Raw genomic sequence first — 18004 nt, 5'->3', positions numbered from 1 at the left:
CTATGACTTTTTGATGACTATTTTCGATGTGCTATACTATGACTTTTTGATGACTATTTTCGATGTGCTATACTATGAACTTTTTGGGACTATTTTCGATGTGCTATACTATGACTTTTTTCGATGTGCTATACTATGACGTTTTTATGACTATTTTCGATGTCCTATACTATGAATTTTTTATGATTTTTTCGACATACAATACTATGACTTTTTTTCAATGATCTATACTACAACCATTTTATGACTATTTTCGATGTGCTATACTATGAACTTTTTGGGACTATTTTTGATGTGCTATACTATGACTTTTTTCGATGTGCTATACTATGACTCTTTTCGATGTGCTATACTATGACTATTTTCGATGTGCTATACTATGACTCTTTTCGATGTGCTATACTATGACTCTTTTCGATGCCCCATACTATGACTTTTTCAATGTTCTATACTACAACCTTTTTATGACTATTTTCGATGTGCTATACTATGACTTTTTTCGATGTGCTAAACTATGACGTTTTTATGACTTTTTTCGATGTGCTATACTATGACTATTTTCGATATGCTATACTATGACTATTTTCGATGTGCTATACTATGAATATTTTATGACTTTTTTAGGACATTTTCGATGTGCTATCCTATGACTATTTTTGATGTGCTATACTACGACTTTTTTATGACTTTTTTGATGTGCTATACTATGACTATTTTTATGACTATTTCGGATGTGCTATACTATGACTTTTTTCGATTTGCTATACTGTGACTATTTTTGATGTGCTATACTATGACTAATTTTATGATTTTTTCGACATACAATACTATGACTTTTTTCAATGTTTTATACTACAACCTTTTTATGACTATTTTCGATGTGCTATACTATGACCTTTTTGGGACTATTTTCGATGTGCTATACTATGACTTTTTTCGATGTGCTATACTATGAATTTTTTATGATTTTTTTGACATACAATACTATGACTTTTTTGTCATGTTGGAAAAGTCATAGTAAAGTTTGTCGAAAAACATGTCACTATAGTAAGTCATGACACAGTGAAGTAATTTAATGCAATACATACAGCAATTACATAGATGCTTTGATACGCTCCAACATGGGGATATAATATAAAACAATTTAAATTTGTGGTAGACTTAAAGGTACAGATATTCAGAGATTGTTTCATTTCTCCATTTATACATTTAAAATGGAAAAAAAGATACAATAAATAATTTGGAAGGGAATGTGAAGATAATTTCCTAAAACCCGTCCAGGTCCTTGGTAAGGACCATACTCCAGGCAGCATATAACTAAGAGCAAGAAAATAAATAATCACGTCAATGCAATATACACAATTTGTCGGTATCTATCAATAATTGTACAAACGCATTACATAGCATTCATTAGACAAAACCCAGGAGTTCAGATGTCTATTGGCCCGTGGGATGAAGTTATCCCTGAGCCTGGTGGGGTGGTACTGCAGAACAGTTTGTAACGTGGGCGAATAGGGTCTGATGATCCTGTCGCCCACCGGGATTGGCGGTCCTGTATTGACAACAGCTCACTCCTTGTGATTGGCTGAGCAGTTTTTACAGTTTTACATTTGAGGGAGCTGATGCCACCAGTCAGGATGTGGTCAAAGTTGCAGTTGCAGTTACTGTGCAGATCTGTCCAAACTGCGGTCTGCACATCAGGAAGCTCAGGATCCCAGAGGGGGGGATGTGTTGTCCAACATCTCTAGGCTGGATGACAAGATTTTGAGGAAAAGTATTTAATTCTTAGTATAGAATTCGTAGTTTATGTAGTTTATTTAGTATTTTTACAACCAGTATATCATAAAAAAAGAAATTCAAAGTCAATGGAAAAATCCATAGTGTTGTATGTTAAAAAAGTCACAGTCACATGTCAAAAAGTGTCCTAGTTTAAGATGTAGAAGACAAGAATAAATTATATGTAGAAAAGAGTCATTAAGAAGTATAGTATGTCAAAAAGAGTCATAAAAAAGTCATAGTATAGCATGTAGAAGATCCATGACAAAGTATAGCATGTCAAAAAAAGCCATAACATAGCATGTTGAAAAAAATCATAACAACGTCACAGTATAGCATGTCACAATCTTTTAGTCTTTTTAGTATTAGCATGTTGAAATAAGTCATAAAAAGTTGAATAAACTCACAGAATAGCGTCTCAAAAATACAAAAAACTCATACATAGCATGTCGAAACCAGTCGTAAAAATGTCATAGTATAGCATGTCAAAAAGGTTTTTAAAAAGTCAATGTTTTTACTATACTGGTTCGGAAAATGTCTTAAAAATTCAAAGGTTTTTTGATAAAGTCATAAAAAGGTCAAAGTGTGTTTGGAAAAAAAAAAAACACGAAATGAAACCTAAATGTTTTCCTGTCATTTAGGTCCACGCCCAGTACCGGCAGTTCACCGTCCAATCAGAGACATCTAACTACGTGCTGGCGGTCGAGGGTTACTCCGGTAACGCCGGCAACGGTTTCCTGGAGGGATCCACCGAGCTGTTCGGCGTGAACCGCACGATGACCATCCACAACGGCATGATGTTCAGCACCTACGACAGAGACAACGACAACTGGTGAGTGTCCCGGGTTACAGTAACGCCGTGTTCAATCCCCAAAACAAACCCTAAAATCATGCTACACGCTTCGTCACATGCTGCTGGTGGCGTGTGTGGCATGAGCTAATGCTAACTAGCAATGTTAACAATAGCTCAATGCTAACAGGACAATAAGTAACACAGCATGTCAACAATTTTACAGCATAGCATCTTGAAACAAGTCATAAAAACCCTAAAGCCATTGTATAGCATGTAGAAAAAAAGTTCACAGTGTCACAAATCAGAAAAAGTCATAATATAGTGTTTTTGAAAAATAAATGAAGAAATACAATAAATATAAATCAGAAAAAGTCATGTTGATGAAGTTGGGAAAAAAAAGGTCTAACTCTGCATGCTAGCCACGAACATGCAAACACGAGTCAGTCACAATAGCTCGTTGCTAACAGGACAATAATTGATACAGCATGTCAAATTATTTATAACATAGCATCTTGAAACAAGTCATAAAAAGTCTTAGAAATGTAGAAACTTTTTTTTAAAGTCCATAGTATACCAAGTCGAAAAAAAATCAAAAAGTCATACGTCATAGTATAGCTTGTTGAATAAAGTTATAAAATAAACTTAAAAAAATACATCAGAAGAAGTCGGGGGGAAATAATAAAGAGGAAAAAGTCGTAAAAAAAAAATTATATTTAAATGTAAAAAAAGGATAACATGCTTGCCACGAACATGCTTACACGAGTCAGTCACAATAGCTCAAAGCTAACAGGACAAAAGTTAACAAACATCCCCGTTTCCTCCAGCAGAGAGTAAGATTAAATCCTCCATTTTGGATTCCCCTGCCCTCCTTTCCCTTGAAGTCCAACACTGTCCAGACAGAATCCATGTTGGGTTTTTCCTTCTTTTTTCTTAACGCCGTTCTTCTCTGTCCCTGAACCAGGATCCCCGGCGATCCGTCCAAACAGTGCGCCAGGGAGGACGGCGGCGGATGGTGGTACAACCGCTGCCACTCGGCCAATCCCAACGGCCGATACTACGTGGGCGGAGCCTACACGCGCAAGATGGCCAAGCACGGCACGGACGACGGCGTGGTGTGGATGAACTGGAAGGGCAGCTGGTATTCCCTCAAGGCCATCAGCATGAAGATCCGGCCGTTCTTCGCGCCCAGCTGATGAACGCCGGAGAACATCGACACACACACACACACACACAGGAAACCGCCAAAATAAAAGACTCCAGCGTGATGCGTTTGGGGCCAAATCAAATCTCTTTGTCAACTTCAACCTGATCTTTAAGTGTGTCTTTTATTTTAGCGGTTACCTCGATGTTGACGGACACACACATTTACACACAGCTAAGACTTGCCCTGTTAACCCTCCTGTTGCCATGCAACTCGTTTTTCTGGGTCAGAATTTTAACATTTTAACATTTTTTTTCAACGTTTTGGCCGTCTTTATCGACGTTTTTGTTGCTTTTCTCGATGTATTTGTCTTTTTTTTGTGATGATTTTGGACATTTTGTTTTAACTTTTTCTACTTTCTTTTACCAGTTATACTTCAAATGTTATACAATTGAAGAATACGCCCAAATTCAATGAAAGTAGTGAACTGACCAGTTGTTTTACTTGTGAAGAGAGACGTACAAAACCATCCAAGATCGAAAAAAAAAAATTATTCTGATATAAAAACTTTTAAAAAATGGGTCCAATTTGACCCGAGGACAGGAAGGTTAACATGGAAAAGAACAGAAGAAGAAAATATCTGAAAATGAGGTTCTGACTTAAAAAAAAAAAGTGAATTAAGAAATGTTTTAATAAAGTTGTCACGTATTCAGATAAAAGAGAAACTTGTACTGTTTGTGCGTTGATGTGTTAAATGTCCTCTGTTGTAATGTGTGTGTGTGATGTCTTCTGTGTGGTATCCTAGGACAAGTTGACTGTCCTCCGCTACTCAATAAACACATTGAGGAACCTACTTTCTGTCTGTTACTTCCCTACACTATAGAAATACTTATAGAAATGAAAATGTACTCACCACATATATATATATATATATAGAGAGAGAGAGAGAGTTTGACTACTGCCACATTGTCTTTTACTGTGAATCCCACTTTCAGATCAACTGACGTTAGCTTAGCATACCTAGCTATCACGACAAGCTCCACCCTATCGCTGTCTCAGAGTCTGCAGAACAAGCACAGAAACATCAAAATAGATCAACAACTTTTTAAAATAGAGTTAAAAACTGTTTAAGATTTAGAATATTTATTTTAGCACAAATTATGAGATAATTTGCCGATTTTTAATAATTCTTTACAATTGAAATACATTAATATATATATATATTTTTAAGGTTTTGGTAGGCCCATGACGCCGTGCCTGGTGTAGAGGTTACACAATGGTGCAAAACTGTATTTTAAAGTGTGAATTGTGATAGATATATATAGAATATATATATACATATAGAGAGAGAGTGAGTAAAGGTAACACAATTGTGAGAATGTCTGGAAAAAAATCAACATGCAGTGAGTTTATATGTAAATGAGTGGACAGTGTGCTGAGTGATAGTTTTTGTGCTTTATTTTGAGGACAGTGAAATAAATAACCCAATAAAGGAAGAAGGAGGAGTGTGTTCTCCGTGCATAAATAGTTAAATGTGTCTAGTTATAACAGATAAGAGCTTTCACCAACATGCAGAACCAGCAGAATACATGGTTAATATGTAATAAACGTGTGATAATAGCATATTCCCGGGCGTTAAAGTTGTCCAAAAAGGGAAAAAATACAGTTTGAGGTGTTTCAAATATTATTTTTTTTGTCTCAATTTAACCCTCATGTTGTGCTATATCAATGTTCTTTTTAATTCCCCAAAATAACATGATTGATTCCACACAACGCTCTTTGCCAAGTGTTGAAAGAAATGTGATTGGAAAAAGTAAAAAAAAGTGACAAAAATGTAAGAAAAAGTTAGAAACCATTGATAAAAAAAGCCTTAACAAAAGTGTTGATTTTCAATTCTGAAGGGAAGACAACACGAGGGTTAACATGTTGATAAGCGTCCTCGGTCCCAGTTGGGACAGAACTTTATGGGCAAATGGCCAAAAACAACAACAAAAAGTCAGATTTGTCGACCTTGTGTTCCCTTGCTGTGTGTTGAGAACGTCAAAAATGGGACAAAAACAGGAAAAGGTTAAAAACATTGATAAGAGAACACTGGACAAAGTGACTTTCACCATTTAGCAACAGTAAGTGTGCACAAAAACAAAATAAAAACAGTGATTGTGTTTAATTGAAACCCAAAAAAAGTGCAGTTGAAAAGGAGAAGAAAGCCCCCGTCCTTTACTTCCATTGTGTCCAACCTGTCTCAGTCCAGCTCTGCGGGACCCAGAGGCTCCAGAACGACCCGGTTCGGTGCCAGGTCCTCAAACTGGGTCAGCAGTTCCCTCCGGACCACCGGGATGCTCCTATACTCCGCGGACGGAGCCGGGCTCAGGTCTACGGGCTGCAGGGTGATCCGGGGGACGTGTTCAGGGGGCGCGGCGTCCGTCCTTTGGTCCAGGGTCCACTCCGTCTCCTCCAAGTCCTCCTGAAGCGTTCGGTACCCGAGATGATCGACGCCGAACGGAACCAGGACCCGGAGCAGGCTCGCAGCTTCATGTCCACGTCCACCTGGTGGCGTCAATCAAATACTCATTATATGATTACCCTCATGTTGTCCTTTATCAATGTTCTTTTTAATTCCCCAAAATAACATGATTGATTCCACCCAACGCTCTTTGCCAAGTACAAATCTCTACTTTCATTAATTTTGGGTCTTGTTCAATTTTATAGCATTATAGGTATAATTTCCTATAAATGAGGTTTATTGACCATAAATTCCCAAAAATAACTGTAAAACTAAAGTTAAGTTAGTGTTAGAGGGAATGAGATGGGGAAACAACAGAGCAGGGGGAATGAGAGGGGGAAACGTGGTCAAGGATATTGCTTCTTAAACCAAAGCATAGCAATGTACATGGCGCCAGAATGAGTAGACAGCAGTAAATTTGTCAAATTTTGACATTTTGAATGGACAGAATGTCCCAAAAACACCTAATATTATGTGACATCACACCTAGTCTAACGGTCTCAACATGAGGGCAACATGAGGACAAGATGAGGACAACATGAGGGTTAAAAGGGGGGAAAGGGATGAGGTAAATGAAAAGTGCTTTTTAGGGTTCTTTGTCTTGGTGGGGGGGGGCAACACGTTTCAAAATGTGCCACCATTTGTAAAATAGTGCGCATTAAAGTAAAAACATAAACCGAAATGCTGCTAAAAGACGTCTGCGTGTGGCTCGGTGCATGATGGGAGTTTAAAGAGGACGCATGTACATGGAGGGTCAATGAACTCCCTGTTGCCCTGCGGCCCCCGAGGGGTCCCCGAGTTCTTTGAACCGGGTCTCACATTGATTACGAAACTCAAACATTGAGAAAGACAACAGAGACAACATGGAGCTGCAGGGCAATACATGTCATCTCCTGCTTTACCAACAGATACAGTGCTGCTCATGAGTTTACCCCCCCGGGCTAAAGTTGATTAAAATGAATAATAATTTTAAAAAGTCATGTTTTGGAAATTGATCTTATTGACCTTAATTAAAAACAAATTTTAAAAATCCAACCTTTGAAGACACCAATTTTCTTTGTGAATGAATCATAAATAAATAAATGTTCTTCCTTAAGTATTATAAGTAAGTATACACCCCCTATGTTAAAATACAGGGGCATAAGTATACACCCCCCTATGTTAAAATACAGGGGGCATAAGTATACACCCCCCTATGTTAAAATACAGGGGCATAAGTATACACCCCCCTATGTTAAAATACAGGGGCATAAGTATACACCCCCCTATGTTAAAATACAGGGGCATAAGTATACACCCCCCTATGTTAAAATACAGGGGCGTAAGTATACACCCCCCTATGTTAAAATACAGGGGGCATAAGTAAAATCATCTCTCAGTGCAAATCATACCAGCTATTAGTCTAACTGAAATAACACCACGCCAATCTCTATGTATGGTGAAGGGTCAATGATGGGGGAGGTAACCTTGGTAACCCTGAGGGGGGGGGATATTTAATTCCAAAGGCCAAGGGAGGTGTATCAGGATGGATAGTATCCTGATCTATGTGATAACTGGCCCTTAATAATAAAAATGTGCCTCTATGGGAATTTAACATAAGGGGGTGGATACTTATGGTCTATGTGAATGTATTTGTTATTGTTTACACAGCTTGGTTCCTTCCGTCTTAACATGTTTGATTCACATTTTTGGGGCATTTTAGGCTGAAGACATTAAAGGGGAGAGAGAAAGGGGAGTTACAAGCAGCAAAAAGCAAACAACTGATCACTTTCATTCCTCTGATCTTAACTATTGGTCCAAAGAATTCAGAATTTCTGCTTTTTTAACTCAAATATTAGGTATAATTCTTTATAAATGAGGGTTCTTGAACATGAATTCCAAAATGTAGTGTAGGTGGAGTTAGTGAAATCTTAAAAAAAGTCTGAAAAAGGGACCAAAATGTCCAAGTTATGTCCTTTTTTGACTCAGGAGGACAACACGAGGGTTTTAAAATAACTAAAAAACAACGGAATCCACGGCATCGGGTGAACATTGAATCTTTATTGATCGAGCAGAGTTCAGGCATGGCTGCGTACAGGTTAGTCAAACAAGTCAATGACATTAAAACAAGAACACACACACACACACACACACACACACACACACACACACAGTGTTTGAAAGGATTTGAAAATCTTACAATGATTCACTAAAGGAATCGGAACGGTCCAAAGGTCAGAAAAGCAACTTTTGGCCCCAAATATTGAGCTGCAGCCTCGGTGTGCACATGCACCTCCGGGTCTTACGTCATGCTGCTCTGTGCCAGGTCTTACATCATGCTGCTCTGTGCCAGGTCTTACGTCATGCTGCTCTGTGCCAGGTTGTTTCTGTATGAATGGGTATATCTTGCAAGGGCGGGAATCACCAGAGGCGATCGCGCTATTCTGCGATTTTTGTCCAATTTATTACCTTTTTTTTTATCCCTCAACATCTGTTTCATCTAAAAATATACATTAAAAAAAGTATTCTCATGTGATGTGATTAAAGCTCCATACTTGGCGTCCTATTGTGTTGCCATGGCAATTAGTAATTGATTTCATTCCGCCTACCTATTTATAATTGATGGTCTTTTTTTGTCTGTCTTTGACGAATGTTCTTCTTTCTTATTATTGTTATTATTATAATTACTGTTATTTTATTGTCTTTATGACGTCTTTTAAAAAGAAATCTATTTTAGTTTTTCTTGCTAAAACTGCAAGCTGGAATTTTTCAATTTTCTCCGTTTCATCTAAAAATATACATACCAAAAAAAATGTTTCTCATGTTATGTAATTAAAAGCTCGATACAATAGCATACAATCGATAGAAATTAGTTATTGGTCTTTGACAAGTGGTATTGTTATTATTATAATGTTATTTTGTTGTCCTTTTTTCAACTATTTAAGTTTTTCTTGCTAAAACTGTTAACTGGAATTTTCAATTTCCTCGCGGGACTTATTCCCAAAAGGACCAATAAAGAGAAGTCTAACCTGAACGTTTCGGCATATTTCGTCCAATTAAAACGCAGCGGGGCGGATGAACATCCTTGCCGTCTTCAGGCTGTAATTGGCCGGTTTATACGTCGCCCACACGACTCCGTTTTCAGGCTCGTTTTTCGCTCCTTTATAATAAACCCCGTTCAAATTCGCCGTCTGGCATTTGTTGTACCACCACCCGCCGCCGTGGCGCCCGGCGCAGCTCCCCCCCCAGAGGTCGTTATCCCGGTCAAAGGTGCTGAACTTCATCCCGTCGTGGGACGGCGCCAGAGCGTCACCGGCGTCCCCGGTGTAACCGGACACGTGCAGCGGGTACCCCTCCGCCTCGGCGCCGACCCTGACCGTGTACTCGGCGCTGGCCACGCCCCCTTCCCAGTCCTCCAGCTCCACCCTCAGCATGCTCTCCCCCTGACTGGTCAGCAGGTGGAGGTTCTGGTTGCCCAGCCAGAACTCCCCGTTGCCGGCGGCGTCGACCGAGCCAAACCCGCCGCGGTACTCGGCCCAGGTGCGGTTGAAGCCGAGCGCGCCGCTCTGCCTCTGCTGCGCTAACAACCACCCGCCCATTAGCCCCGCCTGCTGGCAGTAAACCTCCTGCGCCGCCTGTGCCGAGGCGGCGCCGCCGGGTTTGATCTTAAACAGGCCGTTTGATTCCCCGTTCAGGTGGTTCTGGTGGGCCTCGACACAATCTGCGGACAGAGAGGGGCACACCGCAGACCGCCGGTTAGCTTGCACCGCCTTTGGCTCAGCTCCAACTACAAAAAAACTACAAAAAACGGCCATTTCCAGCAGGATGCTCCAAATGCAGACTGAGTTTCATACAGTTTTGAATCTAAATACTAAGAGTTTGAGGTGGGGGGGGGGGGTCAATCTGGACTCTGACTTGGCCCGCACGATTCGGGGAAAAATATCAAAACAAAACAAATTGAGCTAGAGAACGTTGAGCATTAGCACAAGGGAAGAGGATGTGTTGTTAATGTCGCTCATTTTGTTTTAATTTTTATTTGGAATAAACATGTTTTGAGTCTTGGGACTACAGCTACCATCATGCTCTGGGTGAAGAAAGCAGGAAGTTGTTGTTTTTTTAGGTTTTGGTTGATCTACCGGATCTAGACGCCAGTATGAGGCGAGGTGTGAAGTCGTGAGGAAGACATTTTTTCTACAGATTTTTACTGAGTTGTGGTGAAAAAAAACAATACATTTATTATTTAAAATTTTTATTTTATTTTTAGATTTTTTCTGCTGATAGTTTTGGTGTTTTTTCAAATATTTTTATTATAATTTTTGTCATTTTTAATTTTTTTAATTCCTACATTTGACTTTTCTTCAACATTTTTCTTCTGATAGTTTGTGTTTTTTTTTTTAAATATATTTTATTATTTTTATTAATTTACATTTTTTTATATTTGTGAATTTTTTTCTGCTTAATTTATTTGTAATTTTTTTATTATTATTTTTTATTTATTTATTTTTAAAAAGTGACATTTTTTCTGTTGCTAGTTTTGGTGTTTTTGCCATCAGAGGAGGCTTCAATGAGCAGAAGGGAGTGCATCGAAGCGCTTTTCTTCAACGTAAAATGCATTACAAATAAAATGTGTTATTAATATTGCCCAAATAGACTAGGGCACTGCATTTTAGGCCTAGATCTCAAATGAGATAAAGCACTACTGGCTACTTTTCCATCAGCAATCCCTAAATCGCAACCGTGGGACAGAAACAACCGCCTCTGTTAGCTTACAGAAACAACCGCCTCTGTTAGCTTACAGAAACAACCGCCTCTGCTAGCTTACAGAAACAACCGCTTCTGTTAGCTTACAGAAACAACCGCCTCTGTTAGCTTACAGAAACAACCGTCTCTGCTAGCTTACAGAAACAACCGTCTCTGCTAGCTTACAGAAACAACCGTCTCTGCTAGCTTACAGAAACAACCGCCTCTGTTAGCTTACAGAAACAACCGTCTGTTAGCTTACAGAAACAACCGTCTGTTAGCTTACAGAAACAACCGCCTCTGCTAGCTTACAGAAACAACCGTCTGTTAGCTTACAGAAACAACCATCTGTTAGCTTACAGAAACAACCGTCTGTTAGCTTACAGAAACAACCGCCTCTATTAGCTTAAAGAGCTAAAAGTCACTCTCACTGCAACAACGGCTAACGCTCGTCCCAATAAACTCAACCCGTACTCTTCAATCTGCATTTGAAATATCAGCAGAACTGAAAATTCCTCTTATTTTATAATTGTTGTCTTGTTACCAAAACAGCCCAAAAAGTTCCTCACAGCCTTTTTTCTGGGATTACACAACGACCCAAAATACGCCAAAAGCAATTAATTACATCACACTGAGTGTGAAAATCCTCAAACTTTAGCAAATAAGCAAAAATAATTACAGTGTTCACTTGAAAGTTTTGGGTACATGAGGCTAGCTAGCTAGCGGATGCTAACGCACGCCGGGCTAGCTGACCGCGACGCTGTGGGCGGTGCAGCTTTACTCCAGGTCGGATGTTGTGGTACCTTTTCCTACATAATCGGCTCGGCGCTCGGTAACGACGCTCTTCACACTCCGGGCGTGGATGTCAGGAAGGTCGTCCTCCGCGGCGCCCGTGTCGAACAAGCCAAGGTCGAGCCCTGTGTCGAATAAATTATATTCATGAGTTACTTATTCCAAGCAAATTAAAGGTTTGAATTAATCCTAGGATAAGTAATTTGGGCTATTTCCTTCTTATGTGACCCAGGCAATGAAATAAGACAGCCTATGAAGTAAAACGCCTGTTTATTATCACAAAACATTGCATTATAGCATCTTAAATGAACATAAAATGGTAATTACCATTTAATTGCCTTGTTTTGCATCTAGCTTTATTAACAAAATCACAATAAAAATGCTACTTTTGTGTTTTTTTCCAACCAACTTGACAAATAAACCTCATAATGTCCAGCTTTAATCTAAAAAATTACCAACTTATTTTTGCGCTTTAACACTGAAATTAGACATGTATGTAATTGTTACAGGCCTTCTAGCCCGACGTCCAGACCGAACGGGTTCCCAAACTCGGTTTTGGTGTCCAGGAGGCTCCCCTTGGCGCCGCCGGTGTGGACCGTCTTGGTCACAGAAGACGAGGATGAGGAGGAGGAGGAGGAAGAGGAGGAGGTGTGGCCGAGGCTGGGGAAGAGGGCGCCCATCCCTCCCTTGGTGAGGTCCGTCATGGCCGAGCACTCGGGGCCCCCCTCGAACACCTCCTCCACCTTCTCCACCGGGCCGCTCTTGGTGTGGACCACGGTGCGGCGGGTGCTGCGGGTGCAGGAGACGGTTTTGCTGCTAACGTGGCTCGTGCCGGTCTGGCCGACCCCCGTGCCGAAGACGTCGTCGCCGCGTCCCCCGAGCTCGGTGATGGATTTAGAGGAAGAGGAGGAGGAGGAGGAGGAAGAAGAGGAGGATGTGGACGGAGTGAAGGAACTACCTGGGACCTTGGAGATGGTTGCTGGGGACGAGGAGCTGGAGCCCTCCTGTTCCAGGACCAACTGGACCGTCCTCACCTGAGACAGAACAACAACTGAGAACTTCAGCGGGAGCAGGGTCGTAAAAAATAATAATAACAAAGACAAATATTCCTAATTTCAGATGAGTGGGGATCATATTTTAAATTATATTCAACTTTAATGTCATTGTGGAGAGAACAAAGAAAACAAAATGCAATCCGGGTCCAAGATCAGGACTAGTTGAGACCAGGACTAGTCGAGTCCGAGTCAAGACCGAGTCCAGGACAGAATAAAGGTCTTATGCATGACAGCATCAAGACAATCATTTTGGGTTTCACTTTCCCTCCAATATTATTATCAACACAATAAAGACCCCTGGACTCGGTCCAGACCAGAAACCATATCTGGCAAGACCAGCGGCTGAGACAAGTCCGAGTCCAAAGAAAAACGGACTTGAGGTCCAAGACCAGCTTCGAGTACTACAGCCCTTTGATTGCATTCCCTAAACATAGATGTTATCTCAGTTGTTTGAAATGGAGATAAAGACAATTTTTGTTAATAGATTATGAAGTAAAATCTTATTTTAGAATTGGTTTTTAAAACCACAAATAAGTCCAGAGGGTCCAGAAGGGTTAGGTGAGAGCCTGGTTCTAGAAAACGAAGGTGTTTAAATTCAAATGATGAGGTCCATGTCGGTACACGATCCGGTTTGAGCATGTGCAGATGATGTCGTGATGATGTCATGATGAACGCTGATTTACAACACTGCACGATCTGTTCCCATAGACAGTTAAAGAAAGTCTGTTCGCCTCCACCGGAAAGCTAACGTTAGCTTAGCTAACAGCTAATTCGGCTAACCGCTAGCTGAGACAGCGTGTAAAAACCCTCACAACTTAAATTAACCGTTTAAATATATAACAGCTGTTACTTGTGCTCATTTAAAACACAATCACTCAATACTTGTCTTCATTATTACTGTAAAGTCTTAATTTAGCTGTAGCTGCTTTCACCAGCTGTCTGATAGCGGTCAGCCAAATTAGCTGTTAGCTAAGCTAGCGTCGTTAGCTTTCCGGTGGCAGCTAACAGTAGACCGCTACCGTGGAACAGATCGTGCAGGGCCATAAATCCTCGTACATCATGACATCATCCGCGCGGGACGGATCTTGTACCGACGGTCCTGTGTTGCAACCGAAAGCGTCCCTCACCTCGGGGAACATGTCTTCCCGCTGCTGTCCTCCGCCGACATCCTTGGACTTGTAGATGCTGTCCACGATGACGCCCTGCAGGGGCCGGCTCTTCATCACGGACAGGGTCCCCACGGACTCGATGCTCTGGGCCGACAGGGCGTCCAGCTGGCTGACCTGGGGACACGAGACACAGGGGACAGGAAGCGGCTGAGTACCAAACCCAATGATGCAAAACCTGGTTTTAGGACCAGTTGAATAAGAACTGGTGTGATGAACACAACGCTTCTAACCCATCAACCACAACATGGGAACATAAGGTCAAAAAATCTGACTTTTTGGTTGTTTTTGAGCATTTTCTTTAGATTTAGATTCAACTTTATTGTCATTACACAGGTACAAGGCAACAAAATGCAGTTTGGGTCCAACCAGAAGTGCAATAGGAGCAGTTCCAGGATATACACTGGTTCCATAAGACCTGGACAGATAGATTTGTCCTATGAATGTAGTATAAAGTTAACAGAGTTAAGATAATAGAGTTGAGGTGTGTACCTGTTTCTCCAGCTCCACGTAGCTCTCCCGGTCCAGCTGGTACACGGTGTAGCTTTGGCAGGATCCTTTGCAGGATCGGAGCTTAATATCAATGTCCACCTGACAAGGGGGGACAAGGAGTTGGAAAATAAGCTTCCTGTTTGGCAAACCTCTGTCTCCACCAACTCTGCAAGTGAATAAACCTCATTCTGAGCCAAGCCAGCGTCCATGGTGGTCCCTAAAGGACCATGGTCTTCCAACCCGAGGATCACACTTTTCCATAAGTCAACGAGTAACCATGTTCTTTGGTTGATTTAAATAGACCAAAACTAATTGTGCCTATGTTTTCCATAGTGGAGCAGCGTGTGTTTGTGTGTTTTTGTCCCTGTCGGGCCTCCGTACCTCCAGCCTCTGCATGTCCACCACCTGGTCCTTGACCCGGTCCTTCAGGGCCCCCAGGATCCTCAGCTGTCGGTCGATCTTGATCTTTATGTCTGTGATCCTCTGACGCAGCGTCTGGGCCAGGTTGTAGTAGCTGTTGTCGTTATCTTGGGGAACAAAGGAAGGTGCACTTCAGTTAAAAGTCCATTACATTTTGTAGGAAGACTCCCTGGTTTCTGTATTTTTTTTGTATTTATTTGTCTTTTTATCTGCTGTTGTTGCAAACTCGTCTTCCATTGGGGGCGCAACAGATCCCCCAAACTCACGGTATGGATCGGATCGAGGTTTTGAGTCACGGATCGGATCAATTGTTTTTTTTTTTAAAGGGAGGAATTTGAATAACTTATTAAAAATGCAATAATAACTTTTAACAAATCCTTTCACCAGTAAATTTAACCATGTGTCTTCACAATCTCTCACACCAGACTCGATGGTGAGTCTGTCCTTTAGGCACGCACGCACGCACACACACACACACACACACACACACAGAGACACACACACACAGGCAGACATACACACACTCTCTCTCTCACCAGACTTGATTGTGAGTTTGTCCTTTAGACACACACACTCACCAGACTTGATGGTGAGTTTATCCTTTACACACACACACACACACACACACACACACACACACACCAGACTTGATGGTGAGTTTTTCCTTTATACACACACACACACACACACACACACACACACACACACACACACACACACACACACACCCTCTCTCTCTCTCTCACCAGAGTTGATGGTGAGTCTGTCCTTCAGGTAGTCGTAGGTCTGCTTGGAGACCTGGTCTGCGGAGCGGTGCTTGGCCTTGTTCAGGTCCAGGAGGCCGCGGATCTTCTCGATCTTCTTCATCGCCCCGTGGTCGTATTTATTCAGCAGTCCCAGGATCCTGCAGCCCGACGGGCATTTGGCGCCCTGATGGAGGACAAGGGGGACGGGGGGGGTTACTACACAGGCTGATGCCCACTTTAACACTTAAAACTTTATTTTTAACTTTATCATTTAGATAGATAACAAGATAATAAAGTGATAAATCAAAGCCGTACCCAGTCGTCGTCTGAGCAGAAAGGCCAGTCCCTCTCCGTGGCACAGGTCTCAGATCTGGTGCCTTGCTCCACCGGTCGGGCGCCTCTGGGGTCGACCACCTGGGCCTGCAGACAGAAAGACAGACAGAGAGACAGACAGAGAGACAGTTTCCGTCTCCTGGATAAGTACGAGTGCAGATATTCACCGCCTCGTTCCTCATACGTGCAGGTTTTCTCCTTCCTAACTCCTAAAACACTGAGTGACTCTGTGACACTGTGTGTGTGTGTGTGTGTGTGTGTGTGTGTGTGTGTTGGGGGGGTAACAACACAGGACTTTCACCCAAGAGACCACGAGTCGTGTCCGGTTCATGTCCTGCGTGCCGATGAAATGTTCATTTTAAAACCCCACTGACCATCTTTTCCTAAACTTAACTGCCCCGTTAGTGACGCAGCGTGAAATATGACGCGGAAAATAAGATGCCCCATGCAAGAAAATGTGTGTTCACAAAGTACACTTCCATGGATGTCCCGGCCAGGACCCACCAGGCCATTTGAAGAAACTACAAACTAAAAGATTTAAATATAATATAATATATAAATATTACTATATCATATAATAGTAACTGAGCAGACTGTGAAATACTCAGACCGGCCCGTCTGGCACCAACAACCACGCCACGCTCAAAATGGCTTAAATCACCTTTCTTTCCCATTCTGACATTCAGTTTGGAGGCCAGGAGATGGTCTGGACCAGGCCAGGAGATGGTCTGGACCAGGCCAGGAGATGGTCTGGACCAGGCCAGGAGATGGTCTGGACCAGGCCAGGAGATGGTCTGGACCAGGCCAAGAGATGGTCTGGACCAGGCCAGGAGACGGTCTGGACCAGGACCACACCCCTAAATGCATTGAAGCAACTACCATGTGATTGGTTGATTAGATAATTGCATTACTGAGAAATTGAACAGGTGTTCCTAATAATCCTTTAGGTGAGTGTATATGAGAGTCTATTACGACAGGTACTTAGAGGTAAGTGTAAACAGACTGATTTTAGGAGTCAGCTGTTCTATTTCCTCCATGTAAACAACCTTATAGAGATAAGATAAGAGCAACTTCTACTGATAAGTGGCTCATTCCCACTTTGTAACTCGCATACTACTTTGCACGTTCTGCACCTTTAATCCCACTCCGTGTGTACGTGTATTCATAATATGTCTTATTTATATATTTGTATTGTTATATAATACCAATATCAATAAAATATCAATTCCAGTGATTTATCTCAACCCTTTTTATGAAGCTTTTAATCAACGTTTAAGTTTTTTCATTTTTACATTTGTCCTTTTTCAACACTTTTAATGCTTTTTTTTCCAATGTTTGTCCCGTTTTTTGACGTTTAACACTAACTTATTAACTTTAATTTACAGTTATTTTTCGAATTTATGGTCAATAAACCTCATTTATTAGGAAATTATACCTAATGTTTGAGTTAGAAAAGCAGAAATTAGGAATTATTGAGACTAAAATTAAAGGAATGGATGTTGATGATAATCACAGACTGGAATATGTCAACTTTTACTCAATACTATTTCAAAAACACTTCCATTTGTTTTACAATGCTATAAAATTGAATAAGACGCCCCTAAATTAATGAAAGTAGAGATTTGTACTTGGCAAAGAGCGTTGTGTGGAATCAATCATGTTATTTTGGTATGCCCCCTTGTATTTTAAGGATTTGTTTATTTATGATACATTATTAATTCACAAAGAAAATCTGTGTCCTTAAAGGTTGGATTTTTCCAATTATTTTTTAATTAAGGCATTGAGAGCCCGGGTCCCTACACTAACGAGCACCCCTGTATAAAAAGTATAATCTGGTGTTTGGACTCACCAGAGTTGAAGCTGCAAAAACCAACCCGAGACAGACGAGTACGTTGAGTCGCTCCATCTTTCTTTCCTGTCGTCCTCGCTCCGCGTGAAGACCTGTCCCTGAATGCTCCTCCAACGCCGCCGTCGGCTCATTTGAAGCCGGGACCCGTGACTCAGCAGGACTCGTCCGATTGGTCGGATCGGAGTTGAGTAACCTCGACTGTTTGTTGTCCTGTGACCG

At 41.3% G+C, this 18004-nt stretch overlaps 2 protein-coding genes across 2 annotated transcripts in view; one reads left to right on the top strand and one right to left on the bottom strand.

The window, feature by feature from the left end:
- fgb (fibrinogen beta chain) overlaps positions 1-3821 on the top strand; it is an 11491-nt gene extending 7670 nt beyond the window's left edge. Inside the window, exons 12-13 of the mRNA XM_034901236.1 lie at positions 2418-2608; positions 3531-3821. Coding sequence (XP_034757127.1) covers positions 2418-2608; positions 3531-3762 — 423 coding nt within the window. The 3' untranslated portion in view covers positions 3763-3821. The remainder of the gene's footprint in view (positions 1-2417; positions 2609-3530) is intronic.
- Positions 3822-9233: 5412 nt separating this feature from the next.
- Positions 9234-17981, bottom strand: LOC117962146 (fibrinogen alpha chain-like). Its single transcript, XM_034901263.1, has 9 exons — positions 17786-17981; positions 15919-16023; positions 15604-15787; positions 14819-14964; positions 14438-14536; positions 13907-14062; positions 12257-12758; positions 11736-11879; positions 9234-9913 (listed from the first exon to the last, which is right to left on the bottom strand). The coding sequence occupies exons 1-9, from the start codon at positions 17840-17842 to the stop codon at positions 9249-9251; spliced, it is 2058 nt and encodes a 685-aa protein (XP_034757154.1). The 5' UTR covers positions 17843-17981; the 3' UTR covers positions 9234-9248.
- Positions 17982-18004: the final 23 nt, after the last annotated feature.

Source organism: Etheostoma cragini, chromosome 19 (assembly GCF_013103735.1).
Source record: "Etheostoma cragini isolate CJK2018 chromosome 19, CSU_Ecrag_1.0, whole genome shotgun sequence".
Taxonomy (NCBI): domain Eukaryota; kingdom Metazoa; phylum Chordata; class Actinopteri; order Perciformes; family Percidae; genus Etheostoma; species Etheostoma cragini.
The sequence above is the reverse complement of the archived record's forward strand: the minus strand, read 5'-3'. Positions and strand labels throughout refer to the sequence as shown.